The sequence below is a fragment of the Lampris incognitus genome, chromosome 2 (genome assembly GCF_029633865.1).
Source record: "Lampris incognitus isolate fLamInc1 chromosome 2, fLamInc1.hap2, whole genome shotgun sequence".
Classification (NCBI taxonomy): domain Eukaryota; kingdom Metazoa; phylum Chordata; class Actinopteri; order Lampriformes; family Lampridae; genus Lampris; species Lampris incognitus.
In genome coordinates this window covers 149,825,786-149,846,898 of record NC_079212.1, presented here as the reverse complement: position 1 = coordinate 149,846,898, position 21,113 = coordinate 149,825,786, and the positions used below count along the sequence as shown (strand labels likewise).

At 47.0% G+C, this 21,113-nt stretch overlaps 1 protein-coding gene across 1 annotated transcript in view; it reads left to right on the top strand.

Moving 5' to 3' along the window:
- The window catches only part of LOC130133100 (copine-1-like), a 105,569-nt gene that overhangs the window by 64,644 nt on the left and 19,812 nt on the right, over positions 1-21,113 (top strand). Inside the window, exons 14-21 of the mRNA XM_056301924.1 lie at positions 1,007-1,090; positions 3,147-3,236; positions 4,531-4,629; positions 5,805-5,891; positions 6,330-6,389; positions 7,378-7,511; positions 10,050-10,104; positions 17,561-17,615. Of these exons, the coding sequence (XP_056157899.1) occupies positions 1,007-1,090; positions 3,147-3,236; positions 4,531-4,629; positions 5,805-5,891; positions 6,330-6,389; positions 7,378-7,511; positions 10,050-10,104; positions 17,561-17,615 (664 nt within the window). The remainder of the gene's footprint in view (positions 1-1,006; positions 1,091-3,146; positions 3,237-4,530; positions 4,630-5,804; positions 5,892-6,329; positions 6,390-7,377; positions 7,512-10,049; positions 10,105-17,560; positions 17,616-21,113) is intronic.

Below are 21,113 nucleotides of genomic sequence, written 5' to 3'. Positions count from 1 at the left end.
TCAGCTAGAAGCGTGACACAGACTAGTGTGGACCTCAGCTAGAAGCGTGACACAGACTAGTGTGGAACCTCAGCTAGAAGCGTGACACAGACTAGTGTGGAACCTCAGCTAGAAGCGTGACACAGACTAGTGTGGAACCTCAGCTAGAAGCGTTACACAGACTAGTGTGGAACCTCAGCTAGAAGCGTGACACAGACTAGTGTGGAACCTCAGCTAGAAGCGTTACACAGACTAGTGTGGAACCTCAGCTAGAAGCGTTACACAGACTAGTGTGGAACCTCAGCTAGAAGCGTTACACAGACTAGTGTGGAACCTCAGCTAGAAGCGTTACACAGACTAGTGTGGAACCTCAGCTAGAAGCGTTACACAGACTAGTGTGGAACCTCAGCTAGAAGCGTTACACAGACTAGTGTGGAACCTCAGCTAGAAGCGTTACACAGACTAGTGTGGAACCTCAGCTAGAAGAACCTCCTAGAAGCGTGACACAGACTAGTGTGGAACCTCAGCTAGAAGCGTGACACAGACTAGTGTGGAACCTCAGCTAGAAGCGTTACACAGACTAGTGTGGAACCTCAGCTAGAAGCGTGACACAGACTAGTGTGGAACCTCAGCTAGAAGCGTGACACAGACTAGTGTGGAACCTCAGCTAGAAGCGTTACACATACTAGTGTGGAACCTCAGCTAGAAGCGTTACACAGACTAGTGTGGAACCTCAGCTAGAAGCGTTACACAGACTAGTGTGGAACCTCAGCTAGAAGCGTTACACAGACTAGTGTGGAACCTCAGCTAGAAGCGTTACACATACTAGTGTGGAACCTCAGCTAGAAGCGTGACACAGACTAGTGTGGAACCTCAGCTAGAAGCGTGACACAGACTAGTGTGGAACCTCAGCTAGAAGCGTTACACAGACTAGTGTGGAACCTCAGCTAGAAGCGTTACACAGCATTTGTGCAACACTGCTGCCTAAAGCTGAGCCTGTGTGTTTTTCTCTGTATGTGTGTTGTAGGATCTGTTTGGGAAGTCTGATCCATTCCTGGAGTTTTTCAAACAGGGAGATGATGGACACTGGCAGCTGGTCCACAGAACAGAGGTACACACACACACACACACACACACACACACACACAAATGAACTGATTCAACCTACTGTGATGTTCTTACTTGGACTATTGAGCATCAAGACCTTGTGTGGAGATGTGATTTATTTGCGTGTATGTGAAGGGTTTGCTTGTCAAAATTAAGATTTTATTATTAGCTTTTTTGTTGCTTTTATAAGAGATAATAATCTAACCTATAGTGATTAATACATATATTTCCCCACCATGTCTGTTAAGGTCTCTGCATGCGTCGGACGAACTAGTTTGTACAGCATGATGTCCGAGAGCTAAAGTTGAGGGTGGGGCAGAAGCTGTCAGTCACAGAGATGGGCGGGGTTATAAACCAGATCAGCTGGTGGTGGTAATGAGCCTTTCTTTGTTTACTTCCGTATGAAGACAGCCGTAGCTGAGTTTATGCTACCTACCATCGCATCTGTTGCTGACTGGCATGCAGGGCTGCACAATGTCTTGTGTTTTTATCTTCACTGCACTGTGAACTTACACTATGTACACACTATACTATGAACTTATACCATGTACACACTGCAGTGATCTTACACCATGTATGCACTGCACTATGAACTTACAGACACAATTGACCGTGTCTGCGGGTGGGAAGCCGGATGTGGGTATGTGTCCCGGTTGCTGCACTAGCGCCTCCTCTGGTCTGTCGGGGCGCCTGTTTGGGGAGGAGGGGGAACTGGGTGGAATAGCATGATCCTCCCACGTGTTACGTCCCCCTGGTGAAACTCCTCACTGTCAGGTGAGAAGAAGCGGCTGGCGACTCCACATGTATCGGAGGAGGCATGTGGTAGTCTGCAGCCCTCCCCGGATCAGCAGAGGGGGTGGAGCAGTGGACAGGATGACTAAAAAGAGTGGGGTAATTGGCCGGATACAATTGGGGAGAAAAAGGGGCAAAAATCCCCCGCAAAAAAAAAAAGGGTATTCGTGGTGTGCTCATTGAAGGCCCGCCCATTCACAGCTCTAATGCACAAACATTGGGGAAAGTGGGAACAGATTTCCGAATGTCGGTTTCTGAAAGCTTCAAAAATGTTCAGATGCCGACCACTGATCTGAGCGTTGAGGAGCTCCTTTCTGACCTGATCCCACATTCAGACCAGCTCCTGGTTTGAAGCCTTCAGCCTCGGTCTTCTTCATCTGACTTGGCCTGGGCAAACTAAAACAGCAAGCCATACCTCATATAACACAAGATACCATCAAGCCAGAGCTTATATAACACAAGATACCAGCACCAGAGCTCATATAACAAGATACCAGCAAGCCAGAACTCATATAACACAAGATACTAGCAAGCCAGAGCTCATATAACACAAGATACCAGCAAGCCAGAGCTCATATAACACAAGATAAGACTTATTCAAAGTGAACGGCCGGGTTTCTATTCAAATATCCTGAGACTCTTAAGTAGGTCAGTGAACATGTCCTACCAAACCCTTTAATAGAAATGAAAAAGACTTCAACTGGTCCTGTAGTCAGTGATGTTAAACTGATGGAGCTCTACTGAGAATGAACTAGAGAGAAAGACAGAGAAGACTGTCAGTATACTCACAGTGCTTCTCCCATTCAGAATTTATTTTAAGAGTAGATATTAAACTTGAGTTGGGTAAAAAACTCAAAATGTTCATGTTTGACCCTCAGGTCATGATGTATGGAGCAGCAGGTCGCAGGTCACATCACAGCCTCAACTTCAAGTCTTCTGGATGTGGCTTGAGGAGAGATGTGGCTGAAAGAACATGTCATGTCATAGCAACAATAATAATATGATGGAAGGGTGGAGCTGGAAAGTTTCCTAGACAACCACTTTCTAAAAGAAACTTCATCTCTGCCTTCCTCTTGTTGGATGAGTTGCTCTGCTAGCATGACTATGTAGTGCTCTAACATGCCCGTAGGGGACACACACACTGAACTCAGCACTGACTCTGGGTAAAAGTGTCTGCTAAATAAGAACATGTAATGTTAAAGTATAAAAATGAAATGGGGGATGGAGATGATCATAATGGTGATAATGAAAATAGTGATGGTGTTTAGGTGGTGAAGAACAATTTGAATCCATCATGGAAGAAGTTTACCGTTCCTCTACAAACCTTCTGCAGCTGTGACCTGGACAAACCCATCAAGGTACCAGTAAATGCTACACACTACACTATACTACACTACACATACTACACTACACTACACTACAGTTTACTGTTCCTCTACAAACCTTCTGCAGCTGTGACCTGGACAAACCCATCAAGGTACCAGCAAACACTACACTAGTCAAGTCAAAGTCAGAGTATCTTTATTGTCCCTTGAAGGGAAATTAGTAAAGGCTATCCCGTCTGGTCGGAATCAACAGAAGGTTGGCTGTGGCACACGTCACAGAACATTTTAATGATGGTTATGGGAGGAATGTGTCACAACACAGCACATCACACCCTGCTGTGTGTGGGGCTGCAGATGAGGCAGAGTGCCCGTGATGAGCCCTGTCCGTTGAAAGCACCTACAGTGGGCACGGAGCGTTGGAACTGGACCTTGGAGCAAAGGAAGAAGGCTACCTGGTCCAATGAGTCCCATTTTCTTTTCGATGACGGGGATGGCTGTGTACATGCATGCTGTTTACCTGGGGAGGTGATGGCACCAGGATGCACTGTGGGAAAATGACAAGCAGGTGGAAAGAGTGTGACACCCTGGGCAATGTTCTGCTGGGAAACCCTGGGTCCGGCCATGCATTTGGATGTCAGTTTGATACGTGCCACCTACCTAAACATCGTTCCAGACCAGCTACACCCCTTCATGACAAGGGTATTCCCAGGTGGCAGTGGCCTCTTTCAGCAGGAAAATGAACCCTGCCACACTGCAAACATAGTTTGAGGAACATGATGAAGTGTTCAAGGTGTTGCCCTGGCCTCCATATTCTCCAGATCTCAATCCAATTGAACATCTGTGGGATGTGCTGGACCAGCAAGTCCGATCCCCGGCAGCTCCACCTCACAACTTACAGGACGTGAAGGATCTGCTGCTAATGTTTTGGTGCCAGGTACCACAGGACACCTTCAGGGGTCTTGTTGAGTCCATGCCTTGGTGGGTCAGCGCTGTTTTGGTTGCACACAAAAGACCAGCATCATGTTAGGCAGGTGGTCGTAATGTTTTGGCTCATCAATATGTGTGTGAAGTCAACTTTATTTGTACAGCTCAACATCACAAATTTGTGTGTGTGTGTGTGTGTGTGTGTGTGTGTGTGTAGGTAGTGTGTTATGATAAGGATGAGGACACCAGCTCAGATGAGATAGGCCAGTTCAGCTGCACCACCAACCAGCTGCTACCAGCTGGAACCAGTTTGGTGAGCCAAGAACTTATGTTCTCTTCTCTTCTCTTCTCTTCTCTTCTCTTCTCTTCTCTTCTCTTCTCTTCTCTTCTCTTCTCTTCTCAGGTTCATTGTTCAGACTATGACAGTGATGGCTCTCATGATCTGATTGGTTGTTTCACCACTAAAGTCTCAGAGCTGCAGAAAGCAGCACATGGCACCCCGGTGAGGTCACTTCCTGCTTCCTGTAAACAGTTGAACTTAATTTAATAACAGTTTGCTATGGTGGCAGTTCCTCTGCTTGTACGTGGAAGCCTTCACTGTGTCCTCTCTGCTAGCAGGCATAGCATGCACTGCACATGTCTTCCCATTAATTTTGGGGAGTGGAAAGTTGTGCTGAGTTTCTTGTGGAGGCGTCACATTACATGTGCCTCGTACCTCTGACCTGTGTGTCACCTCAGCAGATCAGTACTCTGCGTTTCATTCATCAGTGTTGTAATCAGAGCTTGAGTGTGAGAATTGAAGCTGGGATGGAGTTGAAAGAGAACATGGCAGATCTTTTTATCCTCACAGAGGTACTTGTACCCTGTCAGTCATCACACAAGTTCTGATAAGTTCTTGTCGTTTAATAGCCACTGTTTTCTCTCTGTCACCCTTCCTGTGTAATTATGTAACACTGTTAAATCTTCCCTCCCAAATGCTGTTCCTTGGTACTTGACCTCAAGGGTAAGCCACATCTGTGTTCTGATGCTGTCGACACTTTATTCCATCTTCACAGCCCACACTCTGTCCCTGTGACCATGTGGGAGCTGGAGTCCTTAATACTCCAACAACTCAACAACTTCCTGTTCCATCTTATACTTCCACTGCTTTCAGCTGCTTCCATCTTCACTTTTGCAAAAATTATTTTCTTTAAAACTCTGTTTCTAATCCCTGTAGTTATTGGAAGAAGTCAATCAATCAATCAATCAATCAATCAATCAATCAATCAATCAAGTTGCGTTTTATGTAGTGCTTTTCTAGCTGCAACAGCCACTCAAAGCGCTTTACAATTAATTAATTCTCACACACACACACACACACACACACACACACACACACACACACACACACACACACACACACACACACATCATACACAGAAACATCATACACTGATGGCATGTCAACTATACAAGAAGTGTGACAGTTATTTCTAGGTAGAGATGACCATGTGAGAGCATGTGGTTGTTTGTGTACACTATGAGCAGCACCACTGTGTGAGACCAGGTACATGTCTGCCAGCATTCTCAGAACAAAACACTCAGTCTGGGCTTCAACAGCAGGAAGAATATAGGGAAGTACAAAAGCAGCATATCAGCAGTTCCCCGAGTGACCACCAGGGTGTGATGTGTCCTCAGGTGGCGTTTGATTGTGTCCATCCTGAGAAGCAAAAGAAGAAGAAGAGCTACAAGAACTCTGGGGTTGTTTGTGTGAAGAGCTGCCAGGTAAGAGCTACTTTACCCAAACCACCAGGTAAACTGTCTCATTATGCAGCCCTCTAGCGCACCCACCTGGTGGCCCCCCCCTCACACACACAAACTACCTTTGTTTTAATTAGTCTGGCTTCTCTGTTTTGATTTGTTATTCACATCACCTAGAACTAGAAGTCAGGATTCAAGTTAAATGTTATGAACAACCCATCCATCTGTCTGTCCATCCATCCTTTCATCCGTCCATCCTTCCATCCATCCATCCATCCATCCATCCATCCATCCATCCATCCATCTGTCCATCCATCCACCCACCTTTACATCTTCTACAGCTTTCATTATAGCTCTCTCCTTCATAGCTGCTCACTGTGTGCGTGTGTGTGTGTGTGTGTGTGTGTGTGTGTGTGTGTGTGTGTGTGTGTGTGTGTGTGTGTGTGTGTGTGTGTGTTCCAGCTGGTGACCCAGTACACATTTCTGGACTATGTGATGGGAGGCTGCCAGATCAACTTCACTGTAAGTCAACACTGACTCGTTGACTGGAGACTAAGCAGTAAATCAGACTGAAGAGCAGTGTGGACATGGACTGTCTACATGCTTTAGTCTCAGAGCAGTGTGGACATGGACAGTCTGCATGCTTTAGTCTCAGAGCAGTGTGGACATGGACACTCTACATGCTTTAGTCTCAGAGCAGTGTGGACATAGACCCTCTACATGCTTTAGTTTCAGAGCAGAGTGGACATGGACACTCTACATGCTTTAGTCTCAGTGCAGTGTGGACATGGACACTCTACATGCTTTAGTTTCAGAGCAGTGTGGACATGGACACTCTACATGCTTTAGTTTCAGAGCAGAGTGGACATGGACACTCTACATGCTTTAGTCTCAGAGCAGTGTGGACATGGACACTCTACATGCTTTAGTCTCAGAGCAGTGTGGACATGGACACTCTACATGCTTTAGTCTCAGAACAGTGTGGACATGGACACTCTACATGCTTTAGTCTCAGAGCAGTGTGGACATGGACACTCTACATGCTTTAGTTTCAGAGCAGTGTGGACATGGACACTCTACATGCTTTAGTCTCAGTGCAGTGTGGACATGGACACTCTACATGCTTTAGTTTCAGAGCAGTGTGGACATGGACAGTCTACATGCTTTAGTCTCAGTGCAGTGTGGACATGGACACTCTACATGCTTTAGTTTCAGAGCAGTGTGGACATGGACACTCTACATGCTTTAGTCTCAGTGCAGTGTGGACATGGACACTCTACATGCTTTAGTGACTATAATCCAGCACAGCGTGCTCTTCACCTCTTCATTACTTTTACACAGCAGTAGCGAGAAACAAGTAAAATCCAAACTTTGACTTTCAGAAACTCACTCGAAATCTCACTTACTGAGATAGTTAGGCCTGTGTGTGTGTGTGTGTGTGTGTGTGTGTGTGTGTGTGTGTGTGTGTGTGTGTGTGTGTGTGTGTGTGTGTGTGAGTGTTTGTGAATAGGTGGGAGTAGATTTCACAGGATCAAATGGTGACCCTCGATCTCCAAACTCTCTGCACTACATGAGTCCAGACGGTCTGAACCAGTACCTGTCAGCCATCTGGTCTGTGGGTCAGGTCATACAAGACTACGACAGGTTAATACACCCTGCACCTCTTCTCCTACACCCACACCCTATATCCTACACCCCACATCCTATATCATACACCCCACACCCTATATCCTACACCCCACACCCTATATCATACACCCCACACCATATATCCTACACCCCACACCATATATCCTACACCCACATCCTATATCCTACACCCCACACCCTATATCCTAACCCCACACCCTATATCATACACCCCACACCATATATCCTACACCCCACACCATATATCCTACACCCACATCCTATATCCTACACCCCACACCCTATATCCTAACCCCACACATCCTATATCATACACACCCACATCCTATATCATACACCCCACATCCTATATCATACACCACACACCCTATATCCTCTACCCCCACATCCTATATCCTACACCCCACATCCTATATCCTACACCTCACACCCTATATCCTACACCCCACACTCTATATCATACACCCCACATTCTATATCCTCCACCCACACCCTATATCCTCCACTCCACTCCACACCCTATATCCTACACCCACAACCTATATCCTATATCCCACATCCTATATCCTACACCCCACACCCTATATCCTACACCACTTAATCTTAATGTTCAGTTTAAGATTAAAGCAGAACTTGTTTTTTTAAATCTTTATTGATTTTTGAACCAGTGTTACATGTACAAAACACCAACTGAGCTGGTTTCATATCAACACAACCTGTTATAGTGGGGTATGCAAACAGTAGAGAAATAGCAGCAGAAAGAATAATAATAATAATAATAATCACTCCCTATTTCAGTTAATTCTTACCCAAACTCCTCAATACCCCAATAACCCCTCCCACTTGTTGCAAGAGAAACACACCACCTGAAGGCAAATAGGTACACTCATTATACCTATTAACCCCACCCAAATTCTTCCCACTGGCTATTAAAAAAAAACTAAGAGGGAGAAAAATAAATTCATTTTACGCACACACACACACACACACACACACACACACACACACACACACACACACACATACACACATGCAAAAAAAGGGGGGGGCATCTAGTTGTCATCTAGGTGAATAGTAGCCACATTCAGATACTTGATAAAGGGCTTCCAGGTCATGTCAAGGGATTTACTGGAGGTTTTAAGTGAAAATCTAACTTTATCAAGTAGGGTGTGAGATCCCCACGACCCTGAGAGCAGGATAAGCGGTTCAGATAATGGATGGATGGATGGATGGCTGGAGGGAGGGTGTGAGATAGTAGATCCTGGAGCCAGCTATTGTGTGAGGGGGGAAGAGCCTGTTTCCACTGAAATAAAATGAGGCGCCCAGCTAAAAGAGTCGTAAAGGCCAAGACGTGCTGTTTTATCAAAGACAAACTGGGTGCTGTAGATGGTGGGACTCCAAATGGAGCTGCAAGAGGTTCAAACTTAAGGTTCATACCAAATACTCTCCCAAGTGTGTTAAAAATTGGACACCAGAAATCTGTCAGTTTTGGACAGGACCAAAACATGTGAGTATGGTTTGTTGGTGATTGTTTGCACCTATTACAAGTATCATTGATATGTAGCTGGGTAGAGTTTTGCCAGTGGGGCATTGGTGTAGTGTACTCTGAACAGAACCTTACTCTGAGTAGACCATGCCCTAGCACACATAGAAGCTGAGTGGACGAGATCGAGAATATGGTCCCACTGGTTGTCAGGTATTGACACACCAATTTCCTGTTCCCAGATCTCCTTCAGATGGACTGCTGGATCGGGGTTAAGGGAGTCAGTGGAGCCATAAGTTATGGAAATGGAGCGTTTCTGTGCAGGGTCCAGAGTGAGAAGGGAGTCAGTAGCGGATCCAGGAGGGTGATTAGGGAAATGGGGTAATTGGTTTTAATGAAATGTCTAACTTGAGGGAAACGAAAGAAGTGGGATTTAGGCAGGTCAAACCTGGTTGAGAGCTCTGTGAAATCGGTGAAGATTCCTTCCTTATATAAATTGTTGATAGCCCTTGTCACGCCAAATGTGAAAAACGGGGTCGGAGGAAGAAGGTGGGACTAGGTGGTTTTTGAAGACGGGCTAAAGTAGAGGGTTTGTACAGTTTGAAATACTTATCCATATTTTAACTGAGCTGGTAACAACTGGATTTTGGGACATATTTTGAATTTTAAGGGGGAGTTGTGCAGTAATGATAGACTGAAGGGACAGCTTTGACGATGGTAACTCCATTTGGGCCCATAGGGGACGTGTCTCAGCCCTGTTATCGATCGAACAGTGTAATCTGCCAGTATTGCATGCCCAGTAATACTGAATAAAACCGGGTGGTACCAGACCACCTGACTTTCCGGGTATTTATAGAATGGCTTTTTAATGCGTGGCAGTTTGTTAGCCCATAAGAATGAGGACACCACACCGTCTGATCTAGTCGATGAAAGAGAGACTTTTTCCTAAAAATTGAAAAACGAAACAAAACTAAAATATTTTAAAAACAATTAAACAGAACATTTGATACAGTGTTTACTTGCTCTGTCTCTTTCTTTCTCTCTTTCAGTGACAAGCTGTTTCCGGCATTTGGTTTTGGTGCAAAGCTGCCTCCAGACTACCAGGTTCTCTCTTTTTCTTACCAATCAGAACACAGTTCATTGTCTAGCCGGTCAGAACACAGCTCTTTGTCTAGCCGGTCAGAGCACAGCTCTTTGTCTAGCCAATCAGAACACAGCTCTTTGTCTAGCCAGTCAGAACACAGCTCGTTGTCTAGCCAACCAGAACACAGCTCTTTGTCTAGCCAGTCAGAACACAGCTCTTTGTCTAGCCAGTCAGAACACAGCTCATTGTTTAGCCAGTCAGAACACAGCTCTTTGTCTAGCCAGTCAGAACACAGCTCGTTGTTTAGCCAGTCAGAACACAGCTCGTTGTCTAGCCAACCAGAACACAGCTCGTTGTCTAGCCAACCAGAACACAGCTCTTTGTCTAGCCAGTCAGAACACAGCTCTTTGTCTAGCCAGTCAGAACACAGCTCTTTGTCTAGCCAGTCAGAACACAGCTCGTTGTTTAGCCAGTCAGAACACAGCTCTTTGTCTAGCCAACCAGAACACAGCTCTTTGTCTAGCCAGTCAGAACACAGCTCGTTGTTTAGCCAGTCAGAACACAGCTCTTTGTCTAGCCAGTCAGAACACAGCTCGTTGTTTAGCCAGTCAGAACACAGCTCTTTGTCTAGCCAACCAGAACACAGCTCGTTGTCTAGCCAGTCAGAACACAGCTCGTTGTCTAGCCAGTCAGAACACAGCTCTTTGTCTAGCCAGTCAGAACACAGCTCGTTGTTTAGCCAGTCAGAACACAGCTCTTTGTCTAGCCAGTCAGAACACAGCTTGTTGTTTAGCCAACCAGAACACAGCTCTTTGTCTAGCCAGTCAGAACACAGCTCTTTGTCTAGCCAGTCAGAACACAGCTCTTTGTCTAGCCAGTCAGAACACAGCTCTTTGTCTAGCCAGTCAGAACACAGCTCAGAGTTACGCTTCAGATTGGTTGCGTGTTTATGCAGGAGAGGTGAATGTATGGAAGGGTTTCTTGTGGACTGTTGTCTGTGTTGGTGAGCTTCACCTATGTCTTCATTGATGCTGCAGCATGGGACAAAACACAAAAAAACTAGATATAAACAATGCCAGCACAATGTAACTAGATATAAACAATACCAGCACAATGTAAACAACAACACTAAAACAAACAATTCATCATAACAATTTAGGGTGTAATATACAAGAGGCAATGAAAAGGGCCAAAACTCCACAATCTCAGTCCCGTCCATCACATCCAGAGCCTGTCACACGGAGCAGCATTTCTGAGTTAGCTGGCGAACTGCTTTAAACAAACCCCTAAACAGCTCCATGTTCCAGATCCGGGAGGGTTCCAGGTTTTACACTGCAGTTATCCAGGTAACACAGTAATCCTGGTTTGTGAGACGGGCCCCAGTCCACCTCAGTAAGAGGAGAGAAAATACAGTTGATTAGTCACTTCTCACAGCCAGCATCAGGACTTGCTGCTGGATTTGTCTGGCAGACTGGTAGGTAGATAGGCTGCAGCTGAGCCAGAACTGATGTGACTGAGCTGACGTGACTGAACTGACGTGACTGAACTGACGTGACTGGGCTGACGTGACCGAGCTGACGTGACCGAGCTGACGTGACCGAACTGACGTGACCGAGCTGACGTGACTTAGATGACGTGACTGAGCTACTGAGCTGATGTGACTGAACTGACGTGACTTAGCTGATGTGACTGAGCTGACGTGACTGAACTGACGTGACTGAACTGACGTGACTGAACTGACGTGACTGAACTGACGTGACCGAGCTGACGTGACCGAGCTGACGTGACCGAACTGACGTGACTGAGCTGATGTGACTGAACTGACGTGACTGAGCTACTGAGCTGACGTGACTGAGCTGACGTGACTGAACTGACGTGATTGAGCTGACGTGACTGAGCTGACGTGACCGAACTGACGTGACCGAACTGACGTGACTGAGCTGATGTGACTGAGCTGATGTGACTGAGCTGATGTGACTGAACTGATGTGACTGAGCTGACGTGACCGAGCTGACGTGACCGAACTGACGTGACCGAACTGACGTGACCGAGCTGATGTGACTGAGCTGATGTGACTGAGCTGACGTGACTGAGCTACTGAGCTGACGTGACTGAACTGACGTGACTGAGCTGACGTGACTGAACTGACGTGACTGAACTGACGTGACCGAGCTGACGTGACCGAGCTGACGTGACCGAACTGACGTGACCGAACTGACGTGACCGAGCTGATGTGACTGAGCTGATGTGACTGAGCTGATGTGACTGAACTGATGTGACTGAGCTGACGTGACCGAGCTGACGTGACCGAGCTGACGTGACCGAGCTGACGTGATCGAACTGACGTGACCGAGCTGACGTGACTTAGATGACGTGACTGAGCTACTGAGCTGATGTGACTGAGGTGACGTGACTGAACTGACGTGACTGAGCTGACGTGACTGAACTGACGTGATCGAACTGACGTGACCGAGCTGACGTGACTTAGATGACGTGACTGAGCTACTGAGCTGATGTGACTGAGGTGACGTGACTGAACTGACGTGACCGAGCTGACGTGACTGAGCTGACGTGACCGAACTGACGTGACTGAGCTACTGAGCTGATGTGACTGAACTGACGTGACTGAGCTGACGTGACTGAGCTGATGTGACTGAACTGACGTGACCGAGCTGACGTGACCGAGCTGACGTGACCGAGCTGACGTGACCGAACTGACGTGACCGAGCTGACGTGATTTAGATGACGTGACTGAGCTACTGAGCTGATGTGACTGAACTGACGTGACTTAGCTGATGTGACTGAGCTGACGTGACTGAACTGACGTGACTGAGCTGACGTGACTGAGCTGACGTGACCGAGCTGACGTGACCGAGCTGACGTGACCGAGCTGACGTGACCGAACTGACGTGACCGAGCTGACGTGACCGAACTGACGTGACCGAACTGACGTGACCGAGCTGACGTGACTTAGATGACGTGACTGAGCTACTGAGCTGATGTGACTGAACTGACGTGACCGAGCTGACGTGACCGAGCTGACGTGACTTAGATGACGTGACTGAGCTACTGAGCTGATGTGACTGAACTGACGTGACCGAGCTGACGTGACCGAGCTGACGTGACCGAACTGACGTGACCGAGCTGACGTGACTTAGATGACGTGACTGAGCTGACGTGACTGAGCTACTGAGCTGATGTGACCGAACTGACGTGACCGAGCTGACGTGACCGAGCTGACGTGACTGAGCTGACGTGACCGAGCTGACGTGACTGAACTGACGTGACCGAGCTGACGTGACCGAGCTGACGTGACTGAACTGACGTGACCGAGCTGACGTGACTTAGATGACGTGACTGAGCTACTGAGCTGATGTGACTGAACTGACGTGACCGAGCTGACGTGACCGAGCTGACGTGACCGAGCTGACGTGACCGAACTGACGTGACCGAGCTGACGTGACTTAGATGACGTGACTGAGCTACTGAGCTGATGTGACTGAACTGACGTGACTTAGCTGATGTGACTGAGCTGACGTGACCGAACTGACGTGACTGAACTGACGTGACTTAGATGACGTGACTGAGCTACTGAGCTGATGTGACTGAACTGACGTGACTTAGCTGATGTGACTGAGCTGACGTGACTGAACTGACGTGACTGAGCTGACGTGACTGAGCTGACGTGACCGAGCTGACGTGACCGAGCTGACGTGACCGAGCTGACGTGACCGAACTGACGTGACCGAGCTGACGTGACCGAACTGACGTGACCGAACTGACGTGACCGAGCTGACGTGACTTAGATGACGTGACTGAGCTACTGAGCTGATGTGACTGAACTGACGTGACCGAGCTGACGTGACCGAGCTGACGTGACTTAGATGACGTGACTGAGCTACTGAGCTGATGTGACTGAACTGACGTGACCGAGCTGACGTGACCGAGCTGACGTGACCGAACTGACGTGACCGAGCTGACGTGACTTAGATGACGTGACTGAACTGACGTGACTGAGCTACTGAGCTGATGTGACTGAACTGACGTGACCGAGCTGACGTGACCGAGCTGACGTGACCGAACTGACGTGACCGAGCTGACGTGACTTAGATGACGTGACTGAGCTACTGAGCTGATGTGACTGAACTGACGTGACCGAGCTGACGTGACCGAGCTGACGTGACCGAGCTGACGTGACCGAACTGACGTGACCGAGCTGACGTGACTTAGATGACGTGACTGAGCTACTGAGCTGACGTGACTGAGCTGACGTGACCGAGCTGACGTGACCGAGCTGACGTGACCGAGCTGACGTGACCGAACTGACGTGACCGAGCTGACGTGACTTAGATGACGTGACTGAGCTACTGAGCTGATGTGACTGAACTGACGTGACTTAGCTGATGTGACTGAGCTGACGTGACTGAACTGACGTGACTGAACTGACGTGACTGAACTGACGTGACCGAGCTGACGTGACCGAGCTGACGTGACCGAACTGACGTGACTGAGCTGATGTGACTGAACTGACGTGACTGAGCTACTGAGCTGACGTGACTGAGCTGACGTGACTGAACTGACGTGACTGAGCTGACGTGACTGAGCTGACATGACTGAACTGACGTGACCGAACTGACGTGACTGAGCTGATGTGACTGAGCTGATGTGACTGAGCTGATGTGACTGAACTGATGTGACTGAGCTGACGTGACCGAGCTGACGTGACCGAACTGACGTGACCGAACTGACGTGACTGAGCTGATGTGACTGAGCTGATGTGACTGAGCTGATGTGACTGAGCTGACGTGACTGAGCTACTGAGCTGACGTGACTGAGCTACTGAGCTGACGTGACTGAACTGACGTGACTGAACTGACGTGACTGAGCTGACGTGACTGAACTGACGTGACTGAGCTGACGTGACTGAGCTGACGTGACTGAACTGACGTGACTGAACTGACGTGACTGAACTGACGTGACCGAGCTGACGTGACCGAGCTGACGTGACCGAACTGACGTGACTGAGCTGATGTGACTTAGATGACGTGACTGAGCTACTGAGCTGATGTGACTGAACTGACGTGACCGAGCTGACGTGACCGAGCTGACGTGACCGAACTGACGTGACCGAGCTGACGTGACCGAACTGACGTGACCGAACTGACGTGACCGAGCTGACGTGACTTAGATGACGTGACTGAGCTACTGAGCTGATGTGACTGAACTGACGTGACCGAGCTGACGTGACCGAGCTGACGTGACTTAGATGACGTGACTGAGCTACTGAGCTGATGTGACTGAACTGACGTGACCGAGCTGACGTGACCGAGCTGACGTGACCGAACTGACGTGACCGAGCTGACGTGACTTAGATGACGTGACTGAACTGACGTGACTGAGCTACTGAGCTGATGTGACTGAACTGACGTGACCGAGCTGACGTGACCGAGCTGACGTGACCGAACTGACGTGACCGAGCTGACGTGACTTAGATGACGTGACTGAGCTACTGAGCTGATGTGACTGAACTGACGTGACCGAGCTGACGTGACCGAGCTGACGTGACCGAGCTGACGTGACCGAACTGACGTGACCGAGCTGACGTGACTTAGATGACGTGACTGAGCTACTGAGCTGACGTGACTGAGCTGACGTGACCGAGCTGACGTGACCGAGCTGACGTGACCGAGCTGACGTGACCGAACTGACGTGACCGAGCTGACGTGACTTAGATGACGTGACTGAGCTACTGAGCTGATGTGACTGAACTGACGTGACTTAGCTGATGTGACTGAGCTGACGTGACTGAACTGACGTGACTGAACTGACGTGACTGAACTGACGTGACCGAGCTGACGTGACCGAGCTGACGTGACCGAACTGACGTGACTGAGCTGATGTGACTGAACTGACGTGACTGAGCTACTGAGCTGACGTGACTGAGCTGACGTGACTGAACTGACGTGACTGAGCTGACGTGACTGAGCTGACATGACTGAACTGACGTGACCGAACTGACGTGACTGAGCTGATGTGACTGAGCTGATGTGACTGAGCTGATGTGACTGAACTGATGTGACTGAGCTGACGTGACCGAGCTGACGTGACCGAACTGACGTGACCGAACTGACGTGACTGAGCTGATGTGACTGAGCTGATGTGACTGAGCTGATGTGACTGAGCTGACGTGACTGAGCTACTGAGCTGACGTGACTGAGCTACTGAGCTGACGTGACTGAACTGACGTGACTGAACTGACGTGACTGAGCTGACGTGACTGAACTGACGTGACTGAGCTGACGTGACTGAGCTGACGTGACTGAACTGACGTGACTGAACTGACGTGACCGAGCTGACGTGACCGAACTGACGTGACTGAGCTGATGTGACTGAACTGACGTGACTGAGCTACTGAGCTGATGTGACTGAACTGACGTGACTGAACTGACGTGACTGAGCTACTGAGCTGATGTGACTGAACTGACGTGACTGAACTGACGTGACTGAGCTACTGAGCTGACGTGACTGAGCTGACGTGACTGAACTGACGTGACTGAGCTGACGTGACTGAGCTGACATGACTGAACTGACGTGACCGAACTGACGTGACTGAGCTACTGAGCTGACGTGACTGAGGTGACGTGACTGAACTGACGTGACTGAGCTGACGTGACTGAGCTGACATGACTGAACTGACGTGACCGAACTGACGTGACTGAGCTGATGTGACTGAGCTGATGTGACTGAGCTGATGTGACTGAACTGATGTGACTGAGCTGACGTGACCGAGCTGACGTGACCGAACTGACGTGACCGAACTGACGTGACTGAGCTGATGTGACTGAGCTGATGTGACTGAGCTGATGTGACTGAGCTGACGTGACTGAGCTACTGAGCTGACGTGACTGAGCTACTGAGCTGACGTGACTGAACTGACGTGACTGAACTGACGTGACTGAGCTGACGTGACTGAACTGACGTGACTGAGCTGACGTGACTGAGCTGACGTGACTGAGCTGACGTGACTGAGCTGACGTGACTGAACTGACGTGACTGAGCTGACGTGACTGAACTGACGTGACTGAGCTGACGTGACTGAACTGATGTGACTGAGCTGACGTGACTGAACTGACGTGACTGAGCTGACGTGACTGAGCTGACGTGACTGAGCTGACGTGACTGAGGTGACGTGACTGAGCTGACGTGACTGAGCTGATGTGACTGAGGTGACGTGACTGAACTGACGTGACTGAGCTGACGTGACTGAGCTGACGTGACTGAGCTGACGTGACTGAGCTGACGTGACTGAGCTGACGTGACTGAGCTGACGTGACTGAGCTGACGTGACTGAACTGACGTGACTGAGCTGACGTGACTGAGCTGACGTGACTGAACTGGTGCTGTTGTTTATGTTGTGTTATTGTTGATAATTTGTGTTGTTTATGTTTTTTTGTTGTGTTGTCTATTAACATGCAGGCGGCGAACCACGAGTTTGCTCTCAACTTTAACCCTAGTAACCCCTACTGCCAAGGTATACACACACACACACACACACACATTTATATGGTCCATTTTATTTCTTTTGCTTATCTATTTTGTTTTTACAATGCTTAAAACTTTTCTCTGAGGTCAATCTATATGTCAACATGTCCCCGTCGGCCATGGCCAGCCCATCTATCATCTATCAGCCCATATATCATCTATCATCTCATCTGTCATCCCATCTATCATCTATCATCCCATCTATCATCTATCATCTATCAGCCCATCTATCATCTATCATCCCATCTACTATCATCTATCATCCCGTCTATCATCTATCATCCCATCTATCATGCCATCTATTATCTATCATCTATCATCCCATCTATTATCTATCATCCCATCTATCATCTATCATCCCATCTATTATCTATCATCTATCATCCCATCTATCATCTGTCATCCCATCTATCATCTATCAGCCCATCTATCATCTATCATCCCATCTATCTATCTATCATCCCATCTATCATCCCATCTATCATCTGTCATCCCATCTATCATCTATCATGTCATACCATCTATTATCTATCATGTCATACCATCTATTATCTATCTATCATCTATTATCCCATCTATTATCTATCATCTGTCAGCTCATCTATCATCTATCATCCCATCTATCATCTATCATCCCATTTATCATCTATCATCCCATCTATCATCTATCAAGTCATCCCATCTATCATCTATCATCCCATCTATCATCTATCATCCCATCTATTATCTATCATCCCATCTATCATCTATCATCCCATCTATTATCTATCATCCCATCTATTATCTATCATCCCATCTATCATCTATCATCCCATCTATTATCTATCATCCCATCTATCATCTATCATCCCATCTATCATCTATCATCCCATCTATCATCTATCATCCCATCGATCATCTATCATCCCATCTATTATCTATCATCCCATCTATCATCCCATCTATCATCTGTCAGCCCATCTATCACCTATCAGCCCATCTATCATCCATCATCCCATCTATCTATCATCTATCATCCCATCTATCAGCCCATCTATCATCCATCATCCCATCTATCTATCATCTATCATCCCATCTATCATCCCATCTATCATCTGTCATCCCATCTATCATCTATCATGTCATACCATCTATTATCTATCTATCATCTATCATCCCATCTATTATCTATCATCTGTCAGCTCATCTATCATCTACCATCCCATCTATCATCTATCATCCCATTTATCATCTATCATCCCATCTATCATCTATCAAGTCATCCCATCTATCATCTATCATCCCATCTATTATCTATCAGCCCATCTGTCATCTATCCTCTCATCTATTATCTACAAACCCCAATTCCAATGAAGTTGGGACGTTGTGTAAAACGTGAATAAAAACAGAATACAATGATTTGCAAATCCTTTTCGACCTATATTCAAGTAAATACACTACAAAGACAAGATATTTAATGTTCAAACTGATAAACTTTGTTTTTCTGCAAATATTCACTCATTTTGAATGTGATGCCTGCAATCCAAAAAAACTGGGACATGGGCATGTTTACCACTGTGTGACATCACCTTTCCTTTTAACAACCACCCCATGATTCACGTTTTACACAACGTCCCAACTTCATTGGAATTGGCGTTTGTATCAGCCCATCTATCAGCTCATCTATCTGTCTATCATCTGTCATCCCATCTATTATCTATCAGCCCATCTATCATCTATCATCCCATCTATCATCTATCAGTCCATCTATCATCCCATCTATTATCTATCAGCCCATCTATCATCTTATCAGCCCATCCATCATCTATCATCCCATCTATCATCTATCAGCCCATCTATCATCTTATCAGCCCATCTATAATCCGTCTATCATCTATCATCCCATCTATTATCCATCAGCCCATCTATCATCTATCATCCCATCTATCATCTATCAGCCCATCTATCATCCCATCTATTATCTATCAGCCCATCTATCATCTTATCAGCCTATCCATCATCTATCATCCCATTATCATATATCAGCCCATCTATCATCTTATCAGCCCATCTATAATCCATCTATCATCCCATCTATTATCCATCAGCCCATCTATCATCTTATTAGCCCGTCTATCATCCCATCTATTATCTATCAGCCCGTCTATCATCTTATCAGCCTATCCATCATCTATCATCCCATTATCATATATCAGCCCATCTATCATCTTATCAGCCCATCTATAATCCATCTATCATCCCATCTATTATCCATCAGCCCATCTATCATCTTATTAGCCCGTCTATCATCCCATCTATTATCTATCAGCCCGTCTATCATCTATCATCCCATCTATCATCTATCAGCCCATCTATCATCCCATTTATCATCCCATCTATCATCTTATCAGCATATCCATCATCTATCAGCCCATCTATCATCCCATCTATCATCAATCAGCCCATCTATCATTTTATCAGCCCATCTATCATCTTATCAGCTCGTCTATCAGCCCATCCATCATCTATCATCTATCATCCCATCTGTTATCTATCAGCCCATCTATCATTTTATCAGCCCATCTATCATCTCATCTATCAGCCTATCTATCATCTATCATCCCATCTATCGTCTGTCAGCCCATCTATCAGCCCATCATCTATCAGCCCATCTATCATTTATCAGCAGTTGCTGAAGTATTTGAGGGATGAGAGGGCTGAAAAAAAAATTGATCAAATATCTTAATATTGAACATAAGCTGACAACTTCTTTGAATTTATTTTTGTATATTGTGTTTGGCCTGCTATGTGTGTTTTTTTTCCATCAAAAAGACATGTATGTTAGGGTTAATACTCCTACCTGTGCCTCTGAGCAAAGCAACGGTAAGAAGAACTGGGGTTGGTCCCCGGGCGCTGCAGCTGCCCACTGCCCCTATACAATGTTCAGTTCACTTTATTGTCATTAAAACAATGTGGAGGCACATGTGTAAAATGAAATGTGGGCTGCAGCTTTGTCAAACAGTGCAATACAGATGTAACCCACATGATTACATGTACCCTGTGACGTATGTAAGTTCCACGAGTAGCCTCTAGGAGGCACACGAGCTACAGAGTTTAAACCATGAAAACAACCGTCGACAATAGAGAAGAGAAATACGGATATTTAGAAATACGGACAACTTTGACTATGGATACCTGAATTATTGATATTTGAACTACGGATATTTGAGCTACAGGACATTTGAACTACGACAAAAAAGATCCCTCCCACGAAGCTTCCTTGACAGATGATCTCCCGTTGAAGGAAGAAGGAAGACTCTTTTCTCTTGTGTTTTGTACGCTGCTGGAATCCTGACTGGTTTTTTTAGTACCCCGAACAACCCCCCTTGCAACACCCTTTTGGAACCCTTGGATACCCCCTTTGGATTGCCCCCATCATCGCCCTGGATTTGGATTCATCATCATCGCCTCTACATTAACTTGCCCCTGTGATTGTGGTAGGATCTGG